At 35.1% G+C, this 22,220-nt stretch overlaps 4 protein-coding genes and 1 pseudogene across 8 annotated transcripts; 2 read left to right on the top strand and 3 right to left on the bottom strand.

Moving 5' to 3' along the window:
• Positions 1-4,237: 4,237 nt before the first annotated feature.
• LOC105770922 (protein PPLZ02) lies at positions 4,238-5,511 on the bottom strand. Its single transcript, XM_012592289.2, has 2 exons — positions 5,337-5,511; positions 4,238-5,236 (listed from the first exon to the last, which is right to left on the bottom strand). The coding sequence occupies exons 1-2, from the start codon at positions 5,417-5,419 to the stop codon at positions 4,762-4,764; spliced, it is 558 nt and encodes a 185-aa protein (XP_012447743.1). The 5' UTR covers positions 5,420-5,511; the 3' UTR covers positions 4,238-4,761.
• Positions 5,512-8,787: 3,276 nt separating this feature from the next.
• Positions 8,788-10,373, top strand: LOC105766754 (60S ribosomal protein L39-like; annotated as a pseudogene).
• A 978-nt stretch (positions 10,374-11,351) lies between these two features.
• On the top strand, positions 11,352-15,063 carry LOC105769868 (aspartate aminotransferase, chloroplastic). Of its 4 annotated transcripts, none has more exons than XM_052631201.1 (12): positions 11,352-11,436; positions 11,556-11,635; positions 11,732-11,803; positions 12,025-12,219; positions 12,415-12,453; positions 12,538-12,627; positions 12,709-12,817; positions 12,900-13,009; positions 13,099-13,242; positions 13,359-13,525; positions 14,011-14,275; positions 14,573-15,063. In XM_052631201.1, exons 2-12 carry the CDS (start codon positions 11,564-11,566, stop codon positions 14,702-14,704), a joined length of 1,395 nt encoding a protein of 464 aa, XP_052487161.1. In that variant the 5' UTR covers positions 11,352-11,436; positions 11,556-11,563; the 3' UTR covers positions 14,705-15,063. The 4 variants fall into 4 exon arrangements, with proteins under 4 accessions (XP_052487161.1, XP_052487160.1, XP_012446264.2 ...); XM_052631200.1 differs by having other exon boundaries at positions 11,720-11,803; XM_012590810.2 differs by having other exon boundaries at positions 11,353-11,635; positions 11,720-11,803.
• Positions 15,064-15,208: 145 nt separating this feature from the next.
• On the bottom strand, positions 15,209-17,221 carry LOC105769869 (probable receptor-like protein kinase At1g80640). Its single transcript, XM_012590812.2, has 9 exons — positions 17,059-17,221; positions 16,701-16,960; positions 16,487-16,619; positions 16,344-16,407; positions 16,161-16,257; positions 15,877-16,000; positions 15,626-15,744; positions 15,452-15,541; positions 15,209-15,373 (listed from the first exon to the last, which is right to left on the bottom strand). The coding sequence occupies exons 1-9, from the start codon at positions 17,219-17,221 to the stop codon at positions 15,251-15,253; spliced, it is 1,173 nt and encodes a 390-aa protein (XP_012446266.1). The 3' UTR covers positions 15,209-15,250.
• Positions 17,222-18,115: 894 nt separating this feature from the next.
• LOC105770763 (probable receptor-like protein kinase At1g80640) lies at positions 18,116-21,814 on the bottom strand. Of its 2 annotated transcripts, none has more exons than XM_012592101.2 (10): positions 21,166-21,814; positions 20,642-20,833; positions 20,282-20,532; positions 20,056-20,188; positions 19,889-19,952; positions 19,713-19,809; positions 19,461-19,563; positions 19,129-19,247; positions 18,947-19,036; positions 18,116-18,524 (listed from the first exon to the last, which is right to left on the bottom strand). In XM_012592101.2, exons 1-10 carry the CDS (start codon positions 21,326-21,328, stop codon positions 18,384-18,386), a joined length of 1,353 nt encoding a protein of 450 aa, XP_012447555.1. In that variant the 5' UTR covers positions 21,329-21,814; the 3' UTR covers positions 18,116-18,383. The 2 variants fall into 2 exon arrangements, with proteins under 2 accessions (XP_012447555.1, XP_012447556.1); XM_012592102.2 differs by having other exon boundaries at positions 20,642-20,815; positions 21,166-21,809.
• Between the last annotated feature and the right edge of the window lie 406 nt (positions 21,815-22,220).

Below are 22,220 nucleotides of genomic sequence, written 5' to 3'. Positions count from 1 at the left end.
CTAGAATTTTAATCTCTTTCTTCAAATATTTATGTTTAGCCCCCTAGATTTTTTTATATTCTTCAAATACCATACATTTTTTTAGTATATGCTAAATTTATATTTAGTCATTCTAGATGTTTATTATCAACCAATGTTGGACGTAGCATTAAGGTGCATTGCATTCTCGATAGGAGATGTAGATTCAAATCTTAGAAGTGACATTATTAAGAGGGGCAGCTATGACCCTTGAACATGGACAACATGCAAAATTCCAAAAAAGTTTCTAATTTTTATTTTGATAACACTTTTAATTAAGATCTCCTTAATTATTATTAGCATAATTTATTTTTCTGAACATATATAATGTTCTGTTTTTCTTTTGTGACAGAAATAATTTTATGCTGCAAGATTCCAAAGCATGTTGGAGTTGTACAGTAAAGAGCAAAGCCGACTTATCTGGCATATGAACTCTACTAGTCTTGTTCAGTGGGAAATAAGGCTGAGCCCAACTTTAACATCCGAAAGTGGGTTTGAACTTGGAAGATATAATCCTTACTGAAAGGCTGTCAGCCCTAATCCGCAATCATGACTTATTATACCAGGCCGGGCCACCCATTAAGGCATTAACTAGGCGCCACGCCATGACTGGTTTTTTTAGTATTTTGCTGTATTAATTAATGGCAAATCATTTGTATAAAGATAAAGAATATCACTTCTAGCATAGGGTCTAAGGTAAACTAGAGTATGTCTTTTCTCTCAACAATTATCACTTAATCTCATCCTTTTCTTTTGGCGTCTTTAAACAGTGGCAATAGCTGTCAGAACTTACACATCCGTGTTCTGTTGGAGTAGCAGTTAGCTACTTCCAAAACATGTCTTTATAATGTGCTGAAAGATAAGCTGTTATTAGTAATATACCATTAAGTACTGGACATTAAGACAAGGCAGTGGAGCTGAAACAAAGTGTTTTCTGTCAGCTCTAAAGTAACTCTTGCTTGGTCTGATAGTGGGGTAGCAAATGAATCAGCAAAAGAATGTGCCCCAATGCATTCTTCATCAATGGCTCGCTCCTATGTCCTGCCAAGCTAACATAAAACTGTTTACAGTTTACCTAATCTTGAAAAATCATCTATAAAGTGACATGCCTCCAATTTTCCTTACCATCTTCAACTATACTGTATCGCAGTCATTGATAACTGATTGAAATGAACCGTGCTAATAAATGCTATAGAAAAAAGCAGTCACCATCAAAATGGAATCTAATCAAACCTCCAAACTCCGAATGTTAAACGAATAATACACATAAATCTCTATATACATATATATAAATTTTCAAGTTTGGATCAGATTTGCACCTCTAACCATTGAAATTGAAAATCCAACATTTGAACTATTGTCGGTTGTATTTTTCATTAAGTCTTTCAGGGAATTGAAATTTGATACTAGTAGATTACAGGGCAGGTATTGCTTAAGAGAGGTTTCAATATAAGTGCTTCAATGATACTGGCGGTGATGCCACTAGGTGAAGAAAATGATACTTACAATCAATTGATGCATAATTAATTACATTAAAGATTCTTAATAATAAATATGAGCATGATTTATGAATGGAAAAGAGCAAAAGACAAGAGTAAGAAAGGGTGTAGGGAATGAACGATGGAAAGGAAGAAGAACAAGAGGGTCCTCTTTCTTTTTTGTCTTGTCTTTTTAACATAAATAAATGGAGATTTAAGAGCTGAACCATATGCATGTTGGCATTCACATAACCATCCATGTGAACAGAATGGAGAAAAGGGGAAGACCATGACATGGCATGGCATGGCATGGCATGGCATGCACTGCACCATGATGTTATAGGTCCTACCAGTACATACAAAAAGATGAGCTTCTCCTTGAGAAATTTTAAAGGTAGAGTTCATGCTAGAGAACTTGTTGAAAGTAGTTTTTGGCCTTTTCAGGGTGTAGGCCAACTACCTTTTGGTAGCACTCTTGAAAAATATGTTTTAGCCTTTTGGATTTTTGCATGACTCATTTCCTACACCGCATTTAAAATGAAGATAATATCCCATTAGGAAGACAATCTCAGCACTAATAATGGGTGATTTCTGGAAAGGGTTTTAAGGCCATATGATTGCCTCTATCCCCAACAGTTCCTCACGAGATTCTGTACACCATGATTGGTTTTTGACCACTTTTCTTCTAAGGAAGATCTCATCCTTGACTCTTGTGTTCTTCCCTCTTTTTTTCACTAAGATGTGTGATTCAAAGCAAACCTTTCACTTTGAGTTTGTACGAATTTTTTTTTACTAGGTTGGTGACATGGAGCACTCCACTTATTTGACCAGACAAACTCGGTTATGTTCAACTCAGAACTTGCTTTTCAACATCAATTACCAACAGGCCCATTTGGCATCAACTCTTTGATTAGAAATCTTATAACAGACCATCCTGCTAAAACTCGCCAAACTGTTTCAACATTTCTTTTTTTCTAAGTTTTAGTTGATTTGAGACAGTATTGGCTCGTGACAAGTTCAAATTTCATACAGGTTGCCAGATTATTGTACTTGTATGAAATTTGAACTTGCCCATAAGAGCCAAAACTGACTCAAACCTTTGATTTGAAAGATTATACAACACATACATATACAGAAATATCAGGGTAAAATAGGATTCTACTACTCTTAATAAAGATAGATAAGTTAAAGAGCTAACTTGCAAACTTATCAGGCAAATTGATCAGTTCATAATAAAGTGCAATTACACTCTGTCTCTAAGCAGTTTACCAAGCGAATATATGAAAATGATTGTAGCAGGGCAATGCTGTAATTGGTGGGAATTGCATCAAGTTTATTGAGATAAGGAAATTGGTAGGTCAGGTTAAAAATGTCGAGAGGCCAAAGGTGACAAAAGTTCAAACTTTTAATGATAGTAAACTCACTATCATGCCATGATTTAATCACCTTTGCTGAATCAAAAGTAAGAACAATATAATGAGAATAAAAACAACTTTATTTTAATGGTTGTGGGGAGCAAAATCAATTCCCAAACAGGTGAACCATCATGAAGTTTCATTGATGGAGACTACACACCAAGAACCAAAAAGCAAACATTCATTTTTAATACTTAAAATAAACCATCCATGCAACTTAATCATTGAAAAATAGGTTGAATTATATTGCTCGTAGAGCTGTTTACAAGGGATTTTATTTTCTTTTGGATCAAGTTAAATGGTCTCTCTATATCCAAAAAAGCAGGGGAATCCCTGCTTATGCTTTAAGACTACATCAGTTAGAAACTGTTGTTTTAAATTAATGCTCTAGTTTTGTTTCCTCATTCATGGGGTTGTTTCATTTGTTGTCTTACCTAATTTAGAAAGTGAAAAAGGCTACCATTTTTAGCTATACTGTTTGATAAACTTAGAATAATGGTAGGAAGTGCTCGCCAGCTTACTTTATGTGGAGATTAAAGTGTGGGGGAATGAAGATAGAAAAGAATTTGCTTGTCTTACAGTGAGTGTGGGTTTGGCTTGACAGGATCCGAAGCTATGTCTGATGATCATATTGCCTAAGATAATTAACATGCCTTCTTGACCTGAAAATCATCAGAGAGAGAGAAGAGGATATGAAAGATGGGCCTACGAAAATCATTAGAATACCCACTCAATCACATTCAGTGTTCCTTTCCTTTATCGTTAGCAGCGGCAATCCCCAGCTAAAAGCTGCGCTTGGTTGAAATGGAACCTAACTCCCCCCCCCCTCCATCCCCTCCCCTTTCAAACCTAACAAAGGAAAAAAAAGGTCAGTAATTTCATCATCCATGGTCCTCACAAGGGAGCTTCATGATGTGCATTGCTAAAGCATCTTAAAAACTGTGAAAATCCTTGACTTTTGAGTGATCCTCTTATGGCATGTAATATTTTCTTCATTAATAAGTTTTCTAGTTTTTGTTCTGAATCAATAATGTTCATTTGATGATCATTGATTAATTTCCAAAACATTAGTATTTCACAAGTCCGAATTCTTGATGAATAAATCATGTTAATGCTTCCTCATCAACTACAAAAGACTGTTGCCAAGAAACAAAGGCAGAGATGTTTCTATCATATTATACTAAAACCTTGTGAATTACATGTTATAAGAAAGAAGAAAAATCACTAAAAGAAGATCCGCCCATCACGGAAAACCCTATGACAGTGACGTTTTTCTTTATTGGTATGGGCGTGTAGCTCGACCGTTTGGTGTGGAAACCTTGAAAATAAACGAAAGATGACGGTTTTATTGTTGCTCTGAAAAACACTAGCATGACTTGCCTAATCTTGGCAGATAGCTACATAGCTACGACCATTTGAATTGTGAAAATAAAGCAATGAAAGTAATTTATCATACATGACTTTGCAACATTGCTAGCAGAAGAGAGAAGAATGAAAAGAGAAAACTCCTACGGTTCATCCTCCGAATCCATTACTGAATAGTAAGAGACAGAGCAGGTGATAATATCATAGTAACATATATCATAACAGAACTTAATGTACACCATCACAAGGTAAGACACTAGAACCTACAGATCTACAACACTTGGAAAATAATATGTGGGAAGGTTCAAGGTTGCGAAGAATGGGTTAAATTAGCGAATCAATGCCATTGGCATGGAAGAAAATGTAAAATACCAAGCCAGCCTTAACTCCTTAAGGCCAATGTTTGCTTTGGCAACGCAGTTTATCAACCTCAACCCAACTTTTCATTGACCGGTGAAAGGGAGAAAAGAGAAGAAAGGTTTGGCCTAGACATTGCATATTTCAATGGAGCCATAGTCAAGCAGTTCCTCAATCATTTGTTCAATGTGATCCTCTTCAAGAGACTTGAACGGCTGGGTTCTTTCTACTTGAGCTTTCTTGACAACCCAATTGGCCTCTGTCTCTTGAACTGGCAATGGTCTCTTCTCCAGCAGGCGAACTCCCGTCTCACTACCTCTATCTGCAATGCCATTGTTGGTGATGATATGTGGAGTCGGTGGCTCACTTTTTGGCTCCTGCACTGATTGTTGTTTGGTCATTTGAAGTGAAGCCAAGTAGCATTTATGTAGTTTAGCTGTCAAAGTTGCTGAGAGCAGCTTGGATGATGATGACTGAGGTGCATTGGGATCGTAAGGGAAGTTAGTTCTAGTCCTGGGTCCACACATAAGCCTTGCAGCTTCATCATAGGCACGAGCCGCGTCTTCTGCCGTTTCAAATGTTCCCAGCCAAATTCTAGTTTTCCTGCATAAACCAAACGCTTCTGTTAGTACCCATAAGGAAGAGAAAACCCATGCCTGAAGAGCTGTAATGTTCAGGGTTCACGAAACACAAGTTAACTTACAAAAGAGGATGGCGAATTTCAGAAACCCAAGAACCCCAATGCCTTTGTCGGACACCTCGATATCGTTGTTGCGGTCTAGCCATGTTAGTGTAAAAGAAACGTTTCTTTTGAGAAAGTGTTTGCGGAAATGCCTGAATGAGCTAATGAATGAGAGTGATGATGCTAGGGAGGGAGGGAGGGAGGGGCCTTTTTGTAGAGGACAGACATGGGGAAATCCACTGTCATGCAACTTGAAAAATTGGTGGGTCCCACAGGGTTTCAAGGGTCTTCTATCTTTTGTTCTTTTTTTATCTACCTATTTAGTTACATTTGCCTGGTGATGATTGTTGAATAAATATATAGGAGAAGCGAAATTTCAAACTTCAATTCACATGCTTATGAACTTATTATAACAATACATCATGTTTCAAAAAATAAATCTAGAATATTGAAATTCTAAGGTCAAATCCCCATAGATTCTTAAATTCAGATCATAATGACTTAAGTGCAGAAACTACAAGTTGCTCCATAAAAAGAAAACAGCAGAGAATACAAAAGCTTATAATTTTGGTTTCAACTCTAAAAAAATCTTTCAACATATCACAAAAACCATTTTATTAGACAATTTTGTGATGATAATATTTTAAAGAATCTTAAAATTTTCGTATTATTATGTTGTTGGAACCATTTGGTGTTTCATGTGGAAGTTTGAGCAGATTATTATTATTTTTATGTAATAAAACCAGCAAAGCAAATTGTTGCCTAAATGATTGAGTCAATCCTATGTAATCTTGGACTGCCATAATTACCCTACAAATCTAAATGATTTCATCCTTTTTCTCTCATTCACTATTTATCAGCTCAATTTTCCCCCCTTCTTTTAAATCCTGGAGATATTGGGATTTTCCCCTTTCCTTTAACATATATAACCGATGAAAATTTTATGTTTTATGTCACTATGATTAAAAAGCTTATTAATGCATATATCAATATGCAAAGCGAAAGACACGTTAAAAGACAGTTGCAAGCAAGTAAGCAAGAATTGCTGGGGTTGCTTCTTTCTTAGCCGCTATTTCTAACTCATTAACTTGCTTGATTCATGAATAACCAAATCAGACAATAAGACGGGGTCCTGTTTTAACTTTTTCATACATTTCTACAGCAAATGTTGGCAACTTGGTGTTTGTTTTTATGCTCTATTTTTGGACTCTTACATGTTTCAATTTAACCCTAAATATCCAAAAACAGACCCCTTTTATTTATTTATTTTGAACAGCACATATGTATGTATAATAAACAGACATTTGCAATTGCAAGTTCTTTCACGGATGTAAATACAAAAAAAAAAAAAAGCCACAGCAGCAAAACAGCATGTAATTGGATAGAAAAACATTTAAAAAGTTGGTCTCACACTTGGTTTACAGCTAAACCTAACCCATAAATTCTATGTTCAGAGAAGTCAAAATATTAATTAAGGCCTAAATTGGAAAGAAAGAACAAAATGAGAGGACCCACGCAGACGCGTATTAAGATGAATCCAAAAAGAAGAAAATTAAAAAAAAGAAAGCATAAAACATGGGCGATGAAAGGTGATGGATATGGTTGTCGTTTCATATCCAACCTGTGTGGGTATCCATAAAATCTTTCTCAAGGTGAAGCCTCAGCCGCCCACCCTATTAACTGACAATACACGCTTCTGTCTATTTTCACAGCTTCTTTTCCCTTCAACTCGCCCACTCACACTCTTGATTGAACGAAATAGAATTTGTTTGAGAAAAATTTTGTTGGGATAAGAACACCTATCATTTTCAAACATTTGTTGGGTTTTTTACCTATATATTATAAAATTAAAATAATAATAAAATAGTATATTAAAAAGATTTTGTACCAAAATAGTACATCTAAAAAAAAGAGGGTGGTGCATAGGCGGCACTATCTTAGAATTCTGACATATTTCAGTTAAAAATAATAATATTATTATTTTAATAGTGATGCTAAAGTAATAGGCGGCACCACGTTGTCCAGCCAAATTAACAGCAGCACCACTTATTGTAATAGACCCGTGTTTTCTTTAGGTGCCGTCTATTAAGTTACCTTTGCCAATTTTTTTTTTTTTCAGTCAAATTTGTTAAAATTTTAGGGTAGTGCCGCCTATGCACTACCCTCACCCGTTTGAATATACTATTTTGATACATAATTTTGTAAACATGCCATTTTAATAATTTTTATTTTATTTTATAATATATAGGTAAAAAACCCACATTTATTGTTTGCCTTGTCTTATAGATTCTCCTAATCACATTTGTTTATACATATCCAATTACCATTAGAGACTGCTAAATCATGCTCACAGCTATGAACGTAGGAAATTGAAACTAGTTTCTTATTCTCTATATTTGGGAGTGGTTTAGTTTGATTAGGGTTGATGAGATGAGAAGAAAAAGGGAGAGGAAGATGATGTGATAGGAATATGTTGTGTTCGTGAAGCAGGCCGCAGTCTAAGGGATTTAGGCAGTCAGCTAGCCAGGCTGGTTCTTTGAATTTTTTGGAAACCCCATACCACTTATCCCATCATTAGTTTTGACATGAAAATGATATCCCATAATCTCCATGTGATCATGTCACTGTTTTGTTTCTCTGACCCTTTTAGCTACCATATATACGTTGATTACTACTGTAATGAATTTAAACAAATATATATATATATATATATTAGAATTTAAAATTTTAAAACAATAGACTTAATTATTATTTTGTACATCATTCAAACCCATTTAGAATTATGCTATTTGTATAATGATAAAATAATTAAAAATAACACTTGAGATTGCTTATTTTTGTTTTCCAATCACAGTGTAAAGCCAAATCCAACCAAAATATTGAATCAAACTAACTTGGTAGGTAAGGAAACGAGAAAGACAAGAAATTTAGTGGAGAAATGAAAACATAAATTAAAAAAATTGTAGGTACAAAAAGAAGTTGGTGATTGATGAAGCAGAAGCACATGTGTTGGTAAGTTAACTTCATATGCGTGATGGTTGATTGAAGAAAATCATGTGGCTGGAATAGGAATATTGCTATATGTATTGTAATTAACTATGTATTTAATTGGAAAGATCATGTGTTGCTTTGTTTCCCACTTCTTCCTCTTCCTACTAGATATATTAATCTTTCAAGCTAGAGTTTAAAAAAAAAACAAACTATTTCTGACCTATATTCATGCCATGTTCATTGTATGTTCTGTTTTTCATCAAAATATATCCTCAATATAAAATGCATTACAAATAGGAATAGATGAGTTAATAGAAAATGGAAGGGAATTAAAGAATTGACGTAATTACATTATTGCTCTTGGATCAAATTTGTGGTTTGAATTAAAAATGTTACCTCGTCAACAAAATTTAAAATGGTTAGAATTTGATGAAAACAACACAAAATATTTTCACAGGAAACAAAATTGGATGAGTGAACAATGGGGATTGATGCTATGATGAGCAAACAATCAAAGATGAGGCTATTGCTAGGTAGTTATTTTCCAAAATTGCAATGAGTGATTGTTTGAGAGGTGATCACTTAAAATTTCAAGGTGAGATGAATTTTATCAACCCTAATGAAGTGTGATGATGGAAGATATTTGTGATACGGTTCGAAAGATTTTCGATGGTCACTCTCAATAAATTTCTTTTAGTTTTAATTCTTAAAGGTAATTTATCCAAAGTTGATTTTATAATTCCAGCCAATTAAAATGAAGACCATCATGTCTTCTAATTTGATTACATGAATATATGAGTTTTGTGGCAAGTTGTAACATTATCAATAATATTTTGATTACCTTAAAAGCTTTTAGTATGATTGTTGATCGAAAATTGTACACATAAATACATGTATTAATGTTATAAGTAGTATAATATATCGATTTCACAAAGAATTATTACTAATCGGAATATCAATAGCTAAATATTACTCTAAAACCGACCAAAATATTCGCAAAACCCTAAAAGCACGTAAAATGATACCTGGTAAGGATTTATGGTGAAGTATTAAAGAGTTTTAATGAGGTGATATTGTAAGGTTATATGGTGTACAAATCTATAACAGCACATAAAAAACAAATCCTTCTTGTTTTCAAGATTTTGGGCTTTGCAATACCTTTGAGGATCCATTTGTTTTAGGCTTAGAGCCCATCCACTGGAATATAGCGCACAATCTCTAATCGGATTATTTGAGTTGAATCTTCGGCCCATTTGTATCAGCAACTTCTTCACATTTCTTGGGCCTCTTCGGAAGAATAATATACTTCTCTTTACGAAAGTGCATTAGGATTCGGAGCCCCAAACTTAATTGGCGGTCAAACTCGGTCTTCATATAAATTAGGGCCGATTTCAATTCCGTCTTCCCAGGGTTCTGTCTCTTTTCTTATAATCAGGGATTTTTCGGTCGTCGGTCAGAGCAGCCGATCGAAAGAACAAGAAAACCAAAATGGTACTTTGATATTATTTCCTTTCTCTCTATCTTGCGATAAGTTTATGAGTTAATATACATGCTGATTGTTTGGTTTGATATTTTTCCTTTTGAGATTAGTTCTTTGATTTAATCTGATGTTGATTTTGGTAAACGGAACCGAAATGAATAGCCGTCGCACAAGACATTCATAATAAAGAAGAACTTGGCCAAGAAGAAGAGGTAAAATAGGCCTATCCCTCACTGGATCCGAATGCGCACGATAATACCATCAGGTTTCCTTTATTTTTATTTTTATTTTTTGATCTCTTGCTAGTTGTTCTTTTCGGATTTTAATTTTTATCGTTTTTTTTTAGGTATAATGCAAAGCGCAGGCACTGGCGTCGTACAAAGCTCGGGTTTTGAGGTTCTTGGTTGTTGTTTGTGTTTCGTAGCTTGATTTGTGACTAATTTTAGTTTACTTGGTTACAGTTAAAGAAATAGATTATCCACAACTTGTGGGTTTGTATTTGAATGAAGTAAATTCCAGTTTGTGTGAGGAACTTGTATGGGTTAGGTTTAAAGATAATCTTTTGAATTCAGGTTTTGTTTCAACTATATGAGTTCTTTTTAAAGAGTTCTGGATTTAAGTTTTGGTTTGAGTAGGAAATCATGGGATATTCTAGGATGATTTAAGCATAATCATGGTCGCTTGTTTCAATTTCTTTTGCCTGGTGAAGTATGAGAATGATCGTAGTCGATCAAAATGACGTCGCCAGAGATGGCATTGTGTTCTTTATGTTGTAATTGAAATCACGAACGTGCTACTTGATGAATGGTGCATTGTCGGTAGCTATTTTGTGAGAAACTTGAGAGAGGTCATTGGTTACAGATGTTGGGCATTTTATCGTTGTTGATATTGCATGATGCTTACCGTCATCAGTTCCATGTATGAATCAGTGGCAGATTAGACATTTATAGTAGTTTTTGTGACTCCAACATCAGACAGTATCGTCAAATCTGAACCATTCATGTCTGAGTCAGGTCACGATATCAGCATCATATTATCATCAGAGCACACGGTCTCTATATCCTATGGATTCCAATTCCAACAGCTCTCGCTGATTTAGACTACAAAGAAAACCCAGATTAGGATTTTTTATTTATTCAATTATTGTGATATTTTCTTCATAAAGGAACCACCAAAATGTACTTAATTGATATTTTAAAAATAAATAAATAAATGAGATATATGATTATATTTTAATCCCGTTCACCAGCATATCAAATAACAAATCGAAATAAAAAGGGCGTAAAAAACAGTCATTGTGCCAATTAACATTTGGAGTTTGTTGTTTCTGTAGACATCATGAATCCATCATCGGACACGATCATCAATCTTGAACCATTCAGATCTGATCCGGGTGAACGATATAACCTTCCTATCAAATGACATGTGGCAAATGACTATGCCCCACTGTTAAGTCTACTACCCCTTCACAAATCACAATCTCGCTAGTGACAGCACGCATGCGGTTTCCTATTCCAACACCATTTCACGGTTTTAACTATTTTTTTTTTTAGCTTAATAAATAATAAATAGACCCAGTTTTGAATTTTGATCATCACGAGCTTTCGCTTCGAACTCATCGCCCCTTTATTCCTCTAAGATCGTTCTTAAGTGAGAGCTCACCTCCTTTCGAACCCAACCCCACTCATCTCCTTTCTCCCTCCCAAATTCACATTGTTAAAGTTTAGGGTTCAATCAACTACTCATCTGACTGACATTCTTGTTGTTAGATTTCCAGATGGCTTCATCGGTGTTCTCTTTAGCTTCTGCAACTCCCTCTGCTTCACTTTCTTCTCATGATATTGAAAAGGTATTTCTGATCCCTTTCTTCAAAATTTGGTCTTTCTTTTCTGTTTTTATTTTACTTACTGTTTGGTTATTGAGAAATGGGAAGATATCTTCACAGGGAAAACTGAATCTTAGAAATACCAGCTTGTGCTTCAAAAAAGAGAAAAACAATCCCTTCATGAAAACAAAGGTACTCTTTTTTCTTCCTATAATTTTCTGTTCCATTCGCAATTTTAGATCAACTCTCCGTGTAGTTATGTAATTATAATTGGAGTTTTACCTATATCTATGTATGTAGTAATCCACTTATGTTGCAGGGTTTACATAGATCGACTGCGGGCCGCTGGGATTTTTGTTCTTTCTTTTTTCCCTTTCTTTGCATCTTTATCCGAGTTATTTGGTTGTTTGCAGTCTTTTGGTCGAATATCAATGGTTGTCGCTTCCAATGTGTCTCGTTTTGAAGGTATAACAATGGCTCCCCCTGATCCAATTCTTGGGGTTTCTGAAGCTTTCAAAGCAGACAACCATGAGTTGAAGCTCAACCTTGGAGTTGGGGCCTATCGAACTGAAGAGCTACAGCCCTATGTCCTTGATGTGGTTAAAAAGGTTAGTGAGTTCTTTCCTAAAGTAGTTGATAGTTCATATAATTTTATGAGTGGTGGTCTGCTCTAGCCTCTAAGTTCTCATTGACATAGCTTTTAATTTACTTTGCTTGTTGCTGTCATGTGTGAGTATTCATTTCTTCAACAGTTATAAATTGAGCTGAAATTATTTTTATTCTGGAAACTGTCTGTTTTCTAGGCAGATAAACTTCTACTGGAAAAGGGGGAAAACCGGGAGGTAACTTAATTTACTAATTCACATATATAACTGAAATCATCATCTCCTTTAAGGTTTCTAAATGTAGACTATTTTCACATGTAGTATCTCCCGATTGAAGGTTTGGCTGCTTTCAATAAGGTGACAGCAGATTTGTTATTTGGAGCAGACAACCCAGTTATAAAGCAACAAAGGGTACCTAAGAATTTTGCTGTTAAGGAAAAGTTTGAGAAGATTGAATTTGTTTCATTTTAATGTATGTATTTAATTTTACAGGTTGCAACAGTTCAAGGGCTTTCAGGGACTGGTTCACTTCGACTGGCTGCTGCGCTTATAGAACGATATTTTCCCAGGGGAGAAGTTCTGATATCATCTCCCACGTGGGGTGGGTAATTTACCATCTTAAACTTAGCTTGGAAATTTGTTAAATAGTATGTATTCTAATCATTAATGAAACTGTCTCACAGGTAATCACAAGAACATTTTCAATGATGCTAAGGTCCCATGGTCAGAATACCGATACTATGACCCTAAAACAGTTGGCTTGGATTTTGAAGGGATGATAGCAGACATCAAGGTCATCTTCTGCCTTAAAGAGCTCACAAGAAAAAATACCAATATCATCTCTCCCCTTCAAAGGATTTATTCTTAAATTGCACTTTGCAGGCAGCTCCTGAGGGATCTTTTATTCTTCTTCATGGATGTGCTCACAACCCAACTGGTATTGATCCAACCCCTGAACAGTGGGAAATAATTGCAGATGTTATCCAAGAGAAGAACCATATTCCATTTTTTGATATTGCATACCAGGTATTAGTTGCCTGATATAAAACTTGGTTTAAGGTTGTGGTCTAAAATTGTACCATTATATAGAGTTCTGGTAAAGATAATATTTAGAGAGCTCGTTTATTTACATTTGGCGATAGGGGTTTGCAAGTGGAAGCCTTGATGCTGATGCAGCATCTGTGAGGATGTTTGTGGCCCGTGGTATGGAGGTCATTGCTGCTCAATCATACAGTAAAAATCTTGGCCTTTATGCAGAAAGGATTGGTGCAATTAATGTCGTTTGCTCATCACCAGATGCTGCTGCAAGGTGCAGTTGAACTTAACATCTTGGAATGTTATGTAGTGAACCTTTTTGTCAATTAAGCTAACAACTAGAAATGCATGCAAATCAAGAATAGGCCATGTAGCTGGATTTCTTTTATTTTTCAGTAATTTTGCTGTGTTACATGCAGGGATATATTAATTTCCCTTCATTCTTGACTATGGTAAGATTGTGTTCAAGTTTCAATATGCTGTCATAGTTAACACTCTTAGTTTTCTGATACATAGAGAATTAATCTTACAGAAAATAATTGATGGTTATGTTTAATTTGCATCGTGAATCTGTTGGCAAAGTTATAACCGTTGAATTATTGTCTTTTCACATCCTAGGTTCCTTCACCAATTGCTCTAATGAATATTAATTCAAATGAGTCGCATGTTACACATAATTTAATACTGGCTTCTAGTCCTTGTGAATGGTAATTGATATATTGTTTAAGGGATGTGTTCTATTCTGTCCGTCTATTTCAGGGTTAAGAGCCAGCTAAAAAGAATTGCTAGACCAATGTACTCAAATCCTCCTGTTCATGGGGCTAGGATTGTTGCCAATATTGTTGGGGATGCAGCACTCTTCAAGGAGTGGAATGCAGAGATGGAAATGATGGCTGGGAGAATCAAGAATGTGAGACACAAATTATTCGACAGTCTTTCTTCCAAAGATAAAAGTGGGAAGGATTGGTCATTTGTTCTTAAGCAAATTGGAATGTTTTCATTCACAGGCTTAAACAAAGCTCAGGTAATAGCTTGCTCTCACCTTTCTTTGTCATTTTTGGAGTATTCATTTATTGCACTCTCTATATCACCACATCTTTGACCTATAACCTCGTGTTGGGTTCATGTTTTGCAAGGCCTTTGACATATTAGAATTTAAACACTGTTACCTTGGAGTTAACATGATAAATGGATTCAAAATTCAGATACCTGACTGGTTAAAATTGGATCATGTCGATAATAGAAGTATCATATTATAAATTTTCTGAGGCATCATAAGGCAATATTCTTAGTAATGGTTATTTGGTTTTTTTCTTAATAGTGTGATAACATGACCAACAAGTGGCACGTATATATGACCAAGGATGGAAGGATATCCCTTGCAGGATTATCGTTGGCCAAGTGTGAATACCTTGCCGATGCCATCATTGATTCTTACCACAATGTCAGTTAAAATAAATGAAAAGCTGGGATGATGGTAGCTTGGAATTTTAGTTGATTTGAACCGAAAACCATAAGTGAAGTGATTTTACGAAAAGGATTTTGTAATAACGTGTGTTAACTAGGCGTTAAACACTAATATATTTCAAGTTTTGATAGAGGCAATTTGCATCCTCTAGTTTGTTTTGCTGGATGTGGAAACTGGTGTAGTTTTCCAGCAAATCTAGAACGCATGCTTGTTTATTATAAGATTGCCTCCTACAATAGAGTTCCTGACTGATGATAGAGATAACTGTCGTAATTTAGATTTCATAATTTGTTGTGTAATGTTATTTTCATATGTTAAATAATTGTGTTTAAATCTTGGGATTATCAAGGATTGATTTTTTGTGTGAGAGCAAAAGATTAAGTGCCGTACAAAGCGTCTCACAAAACACATTGCAACATACAAAAATGCAGATGTTTATAAACAAGTAGATTATCCTCTACATATATTAAGTTCAGGATCAAATGCATGGAGATAATTCAGAAACTAAACCTACTTTGAAAAGAGTCGCAGCTAAACTATTAATGTCCCTCCAAGCCCCACGGGAACAAGAGGGACCAGAGAGTTCAAAATGTCGGTTATCAATGGGCGATATTTTGGCTCGTCTTCAAGGCATAGATAAGCTATCACCCCAACCTGAATGTAGTAAGCATATATGATATCAGCTCGGTCTGGATGAATTTTGATAGCACCAAATTTAACTTTTAGGCCAACCTGGTTTAAGTGTTTGACACTCATGGTGCCTCTGATCACGGGATCCACAACATTGGGCATGACATGTCTGTCGGTGAGCACAGCCCTGGCCTGGATTCATAAATGACAATATTAAATGTACTAAAATCCAGACATTCTTACAGCGAATAAATGTAGGAGCAGGCGCGGACATACCCATCTTACAAGGCATTCCTGCCCTGATACTTCCGACATTTCTAAAGCCTTTCTTCCTAATACAAGTTCCAAAAGTATAACACCAAAAGCATAAACGTCGTTCATATCTGTTAATATACCTGGAAAAACAGGTAAGCGTCTCACCTAACAAGATCATTGTACAGTAGCAGCAAATGTGACAAATTTTTGTAATTATAGTATCTTGTCGAAAGATTATGAAGAACCAATGAAAATTAATTTTACGAGCATACCATTCAAAATGGATTCTGGAGCTATTGGGCCTGTTTTGCCCAAAAAGTTAAGACTTCTACTAAGCCCGCCTTCCTTGCCACCACCACCACCAGCAACAACAGCGGCCATACCAAAGTCTGAGATCTGGATCCCATACAAATGATGAGAAAGAAACCAAAGCTCACCAAAATATCAATGCAATATCTTAATGCAAACCCAAGAATTTAGTACCAACTGCACAAATAAATTTACACTCACACATTTCAATAGTTGATTTTGTTTTACACCATTTGACATTGTTTACCTTAGCATTGAAGTTGGAATCCAATAGTATAGTCGAGGGTTTTAAATTTCTATGGATGATGGGTGGGATGCAGAGCTCATTCAAATACTGTAATCCTCTGAGCAAACAAGTCAAGATATTAAACATTATTTAAAATCATATTATAATAAGTAAAATCTAGAAAGCTCACTGCCCAATGTTCACCTTGCTATATCAAGAGCTATCTTCAGTCGCCTATGCCAACTTAGCTGAGAACCACGAGATGGTCCTAAAATCAAGAGGGAGAATTGGGTTAGTAAAAAAAAAAAAAAAAGGAGTTCCTAAACAAAGGTGGAAAATTTTTGTACCATGCAATTGAGTTTCCAAGGAACCATTGTGCATCAATTCATACACAACAAACCCTGTTTCATTTTCGATGCTATATCCATAAGAAGAAATTACATTGGAATGATGAAATCTGCTCAATAATTTCACCTCATTCTGCAAGCATTACAGCATAATCAGAAAAACAACAACAAAAAAGGGTTCTAAATGTTTTAAAAAGTAGTTCAATAGTAATACCTCAAATTCTCTTTGTATACCCTTAGTTAAGCAAAACACCTTCTTCACAGCAACTTCAGTACCATTATCAAGTATGGCCTTGTAAACAAGTTTAAATCCACTCTCATCCAATATGTTGATTTTATCGAAATTTTTAGTAGCTTTCTCAATCATTTTATAATCAATAAATGAAGCAAATCCTTTGAGTGACAGTGTACACAATGAATTGCATTTAGCAAAGAATGATGATGGTGATAATGCAACCCCCTTCTCAGCATCTTCTACCAAAACATGAAGTAATTAGACCATAATAATAATAATAATAACATTCACAAAATATAATACAAATCAAACGTTAATTTTGACTAATAACACATACCAAGGCTGTGGTCATCAGCCTGAGTAAGTAGTTTTTCTGAATTGTTCTTCTTCTTCTTCCTATGAATCTTCCACAAGCAAACCAAAGACAATAAAATTGCAGTAAATGAAAAACAAAGTATAGTAAATGCTGCTATGAGCAATTTCTTGCGTATTGGATCCATTTTTTTTCAGTACTCAAAAGATGAAACTTGCCAAAGGATATGAACTTAAAGGGTGAAATTTTCCAGGAAAATGCCTTTTGAAATCCGAGTAAATTTAATATTTCGGAGATAAAAGAGGTGAAATCTCCAACAATTATGAGAGAATAAACTGGGATTTGATCCATTTATGGAATACAATCAAGGAAACCAAGTCTTTTCTCATCCAGCCAGCGTATAATAGATTTCAAATACATATTAAAGGAAACTTGATTGATTAGGCAGCCATTTTCCTTCCAGAAATAAAGCACGATATTAGAGGGAATCAAAGAAATAGAGCGCGCCTCAAGAGAAAGCCGCCATTAAATTAAAGACACAAGGATAAGAATTAGAACCAGAGACTATATAAGAGTCCATAAATTTTGGGTTTTTTTTTCTCTTTTACAACAAGTAAAGATTTTATTTTATTTTGCAGCAATTAGTCAATCAAAGATTTTATAAGAATATCCTCTCAATTCCATTTAATTGCTGTTTGTGTTTATTGCATCCCATCAATGGTGATATCAATGCAACACGTTTTTATTAATTACATCCCATTCCCACCCATAGTGATGAAGAAATCAAATCACTATATTAAATCACTATGGTGATTTGATTTAATATGGCGATTAGTAACTAATGCACACGTTTACGTTGCAAATCTCGTCACCTTTGTAGTTGTGGGAGCCATAAAAATAAAATAAATAACCCATTAATTTCCACAAAATACTTTTTTCTTCTTCTTTTGCCTTTCAATTCCCATGCAGGTGTACCTAATATGCACTAAATTAACGCTTACATCATCATATCTCCTCTGCTCCTTGTAGATTTACCGATCCTTTTAGCCATATTCAATTGATTTGGACAGCAAAGGCAAAATTTTGTTAAATTATCGTTGCATGAATCTAAAATTGCTGTATAAAGAAAGCATTCCGAATATAGTGCAATTTACAAAGGATATCAACAACAATCAGAAAATCCTCCACACCAGCTCGACCGACTACACTTTGCGGTATAAATTATCATCAAATCTGGGCAATGGAACTGATGTGCATGTGTGATTTAATTGAGGCAAAGCCCGGGATTACATGGAATCATCAAATACTTGATTTGGAGACAGTCGACACACGAGAGGAAGTTTGTAGGGTTAAGGTGTTGCAGGTTGTGTAACTCTTAGAGTCCCTCCAAGCTCCATAGGAACAAGAGGGATAAGCGAGTGGAGCACATCAGTTATCAATGGACGATAGCTTGGTTCGGGTTGCACACATAGCACAGCCACAGCAGCGACCTGCATATCACGATTCCACTATGTAATTAGCAAAGCATTAAGCAGATCTTTAGTGATAGTGACTGAAAGCTACAACCTTTCATCTTTTCTTTTTCAGAATGGAGGGCAATAATTCAGCCCAAGGACATGCATAGTCAAGCCTAATAAGAGCAATGGACAAATTTTTCTATGTGATTGCTTGCTCAGGAATCTTCATTCTAAAGGGGTACAAAGTCAAATTAAGCAAAATAAAGAAAATCAGTCTCCAAACTGAAAGAATGGGTGTTTCTCAGTTCACTCGTTCCTACCTAACCTAACCAGTAAGACTTATCTGACACAGCAGACAACAAAATAAAGTCAAATTTGGGTTTTAGAATAAAAATCAAGTTTCCAACCAAGTAATGACACTCACAGTACATTTTTTTCACTAGCAGCTTACCAACCTGATACAAGTGTTTTAGATCCATTGTATCTCGTATCACAGGATCCACGATGCTAGGGAGTTTAGATCTGTCAGTAAGCTGAGGCATAGCCTGCATTCAATAATAATATGGCTTTTCAAACATTTAATCTCTTTCTTCTTCTTTTTTTAACCTGAACTAACATAAGAGCAAGGCATACTTACCCATGTGACAATAGATTGGCACTGAGCTGGTGCCAGTTTTTCTACAGGCTTTCTTCCAAATATAAGTTCCAGCAGCACAACACCAAAAGCATACACATCACTCTTATCTGTTAATTTACCTACAAAACCAGATAATGCATTTAAGCTTCTTATGAAAAGAGTTATGAACTTCATTTCACTCATACTGAAAGTGAAATGAGTGCTGATATGCCATTCCCAGATCCCTTTGAAGCCAATAGTATGAAAGAGAAATAAAAATTAGTGCAGCTGTCTTATAGCCCATATATTTATTAAGATCAGAAAATGAGAGCTAATTAGTGCAGAGAGTATACCATCTAAAAGGTATTCAGGAGCAACATAGCCTAAAGTTCCCGAAAGCTTCAAATTATTCTTGTTTTGGGCTGCATCAGTTACTGCAAGTCCGAAATCCGAAAGCTGTATGGAGCCATAATGACAGAATGTGAGCTTCAATAGGCTTAATATAGGGCATTAGTAATGAACGTCCAGCAGTAATAATAATAATAATAATGCAAAGTATACTAAAAAAGTGTAGGAGGTCTAATGATTTACACTACAATTATTACCTTAGCATTGAAGGCTGAATCCAAAAGAATATTAGATGATTTCAGATCTCTATGGATGACTGGTGGATTGCAATGTTCATGCAGATGCTCTAATCCTCTGGTCAACATTTAAAATTTATTAAAGAATATACTCATTATCTAAGAGGAATAAGTGAAAATTCAAAACAAAGCCTTACCTTGCTGTATCCAAAGCAATTTTCATCCGCATATCCCAAGTTAATGACGATCCACGTGAAGGTCCTGCGATATAATTTAAAATTTTCCAGAAACAAAATTAATACATTTTTTTGTAGTGTTGATTTCTTAAGTTGTTTATGAGAGTAAGGGGAGAGAAAAAAGTTACCATGTAATTGTGTTTCCAAAGAACCATTTGGCATCAATTCGTATACAATAAACCTCATCTCGTTTTCACTACTAAAACCCAACAGCGAAATTATATTGGGATGCTTAAATTTACATAGTAAATCCACTTCATTCTGCAATTCCATACAATAACTCAACACATAAAAGGAACTAATAAATTTCTTTAAAGAAAAAAAAAAAGAAAAGAATTCCATAAAAAATAATACCTGAAATTCTCTTTTTGCATCCTGGTTTGCACAGTTCAACTTCTTAACAGCAGCAAAAGAACCAACATCGAATTGAGCCTTGTAAACACACCCAAATCCACCCTCACCCAAAATATTACATTGATGAAACTTGTTTGTAGATTTTTCAAGTGTCTTATACTCCATAAATGAAGCAGAACCCTCTTTAGAAACCGTCCTCGTAGCCTTGAATTTACCAAAAAATGGTGCCAAACCACTCCCTTTCTCAGCATCTTCAAATTTAAGACCACAACGAAGAAGCAGGGGAAATTATCAGTCCTAAACCCAAGCTCTCATGGTTCCAGAACTATGAAGAAAAACTGAAAGGGTATGGGCTGTTACCTGAGTTCTTAGCATCGTTTGTGGTGGACTTGTGCGAGTTCTTCCTGTAATAAATCCATAAACAAAACAACGAACAGATAATTGCACCCAAGGAACAACAACCAATAATGATAGCGATTAACATTTTATTGGGTGGATCCTTCTTTGTGTGTTCTTCACTTCCCAGTTGAAATCCTGCTATCCCATTAACCACTTCATAGAGTCAAAAATACAACTTTTTTAGGATATCAAACAACAAAAAAAGGAAAGCTTCCACCAAGTTCAAAAATATTTTCTTTTTTTAAAAAAAAGGTTGTTTATAAACTGGGTAAGATTTCCATGAAGCAAAACGAACACTGTCCACATTCAAAATAATATTAAATGCACCGAATGGAAATTTGAACTGTGATAAGACCGTCGTTTAACTAGCCGGTCGAAAAAAAACAAGTGTTTTATGTCCACTAGTTGACAGACTAGAAACAAAAAAAAAAAAAAAGGAAGGAAATGGGCAGTTACATTCATGACCAAAAATGAAGTAGTACTACCTGGAGAAAAGGCAGACATTGAAGCAGAGATGGGACTAGAAAAGGGCGATGAAACGGGGGATAAAGAGGAAGCAAGAGGGCCTGGTACGGCTACAACAATCATGTTTTCATGAGTAAAAATAAGTGAAACGAGGAAAAGAAACAGCTGTAGAAGCTTCTTCATCTCTTCCTTCTTCAAACAATAATAATACCTTTTTACTGTTGATAGTAACAACAAATTTTCAGGAAAACATGAAGAAAAGAGAGATGAATAGAAGCAAAGTCCCAGGCTTTGTATTTGTGGGTTCAATTCAAATATGACTGACAAGAGAAAGAGAGACTATATTTGGGAATTTGGATGTTGTAGAATTGTATAGGCTATGGTTTCTAGGGTCTAGGCTTTTGCGTTGCTCTTCTTTTAACTGTCTTTTATCTTGAAAAGTAGGGAAAAGAAAAGCAAAAAAGGAATCAAAAGAATGCAGAGGAAAGCTGTTTATGTTGGGAGTGGGGGCAGAGGCAAAGCTCGCAATACAATCATGTGGGCAGCCTTTTTAAAATAATACCATTGATCTACTTTCATCAACCTGTTCATAGTGTCTTTTTTTTTTCTCTACTCCACTTGCATGATCAGATGTTCAAAATTCCCTCGTCAACAAAATATATCAGGAAAAAAACAAAAACAAATTTTGGGTCTTCCTTCTTGTCAAAAATTATGGCAATGAACAAAGAATTGAAAAGTAGAGACTATTATTAAAAAATATTAGTTTAAACAAAATGAAAGCAAGTGGTCGTTTTCCCAGGGTTCTTAACATCATTAACCCCAAATAAAAGGACGGAATTCTTTCGTTTTCATGGGACTCTCACTTTGACAAGGTTCAAGCAAGGCAAATTAAAAAAAAAAAAACCCTTAAATTTATTGTAAAATTCGATGCTTTACGCTTTCCTAATAAATATGCTAAGAATTAGTATGTGAAAATGTTCGTCAAAGGATGTTGTTGGCATGTTGTTTTACTATCTTAAAAGGTTAAAACCGTAAATAAATATCAATTTTTGAGTCTTCAATAGTCTTTTCATTT

The sequence above is a fragment of the Gossypium raimondii genome, chromosome 5 (assembly GCF_025698545.1).
Source record: "Gossypium raimondii isolate GPD5lz chromosome 5, ASM2569854v1, whole genome shotgun sequence".
NCBI lineage: Eukaryota > Viridiplantae > Streptophyta > Magnoliopsida > Malvales > Malvaceae > Gossypium > Gossypium raimondii.
Note: the sequence above shows the minus strand (reverse complement) of the source record. Positions and strands in the feature narration are given on the sequence as shown.

Coding starts and splice junctions, on each gene's coding strand:
- LOC105770922 (XM_012592289.2), bottom strand. CDS start 5,419: ATGGCTAGACCGCAACAACGATATCGAGGTGTCCGACAAAGGCATTGG. Junction 5,237..5,336: donor GAAATTCGCCATCCTCTTTT/GTAAGTTAACTT, acceptor TGGTTTATGCAG/GAAAACTAGAATTTGGCTGG.
- LOC105769868 (XM_052631200.1), top strand. CDS start 11,564: ATGGCTTCATCGGTGTTCTCTTTAGCTTCTGCAACTCCCTCTGCTTCA. Junction 11,636..11,719: donor CTTCTCATGATATTGAAAAG/GTATTTCTGATC, acceptor AGAAATGGGAAG/ATATCTTCACAGGGAAAACT. Junction 12,454..12,537: donor AAAAGGGGGAAAACCGGGAG/GTAACTTAATTT, acceptor TTTCACATGTAG/TATCTCCCGATTGAAGGTTT.
- LOC105769869 (XM_012590812.2), bottom strand. CDS start 17,221: ATGGATCCAATACGCAAGAAATTGCTCATAGCAGCATTTACTATACTT. Junction 16,620..16,700: donor GTATACAAAGAGAATTTGAG/GTATTACTATTG, acceptor TAATGCTTGCAG/AATGAGGTGAAATTATTGAG. Junction 15,374..15,451: donor GTGTCAAACACTTAAACCAG/GTTGGCCTAAAA, acceptor TACTACATTCAG/GTTGGGGTGATAGCTTATCT.
- LOC105770763 (XM_012592101.2), bottom strand. CDS start 21,328: ATGAAGAAGCTTCTACAGCTGTTTCTTTTCCTCGTTTCACTTATTTTT. Junction 19,953..20,055: donor TTTGGAAACACAATTACATG/GTAACTTTTTTC, acceptor ATTATATCGCAG/GACCTTCACGTGGATCGTCA. Junction 19,810..19,888: donor ATTGCTTTGGATACAGCAAG/GTAAGGCTTTGT, acceptor AATGTTGACCAG/AGGATTAGAGCATCTGCATG.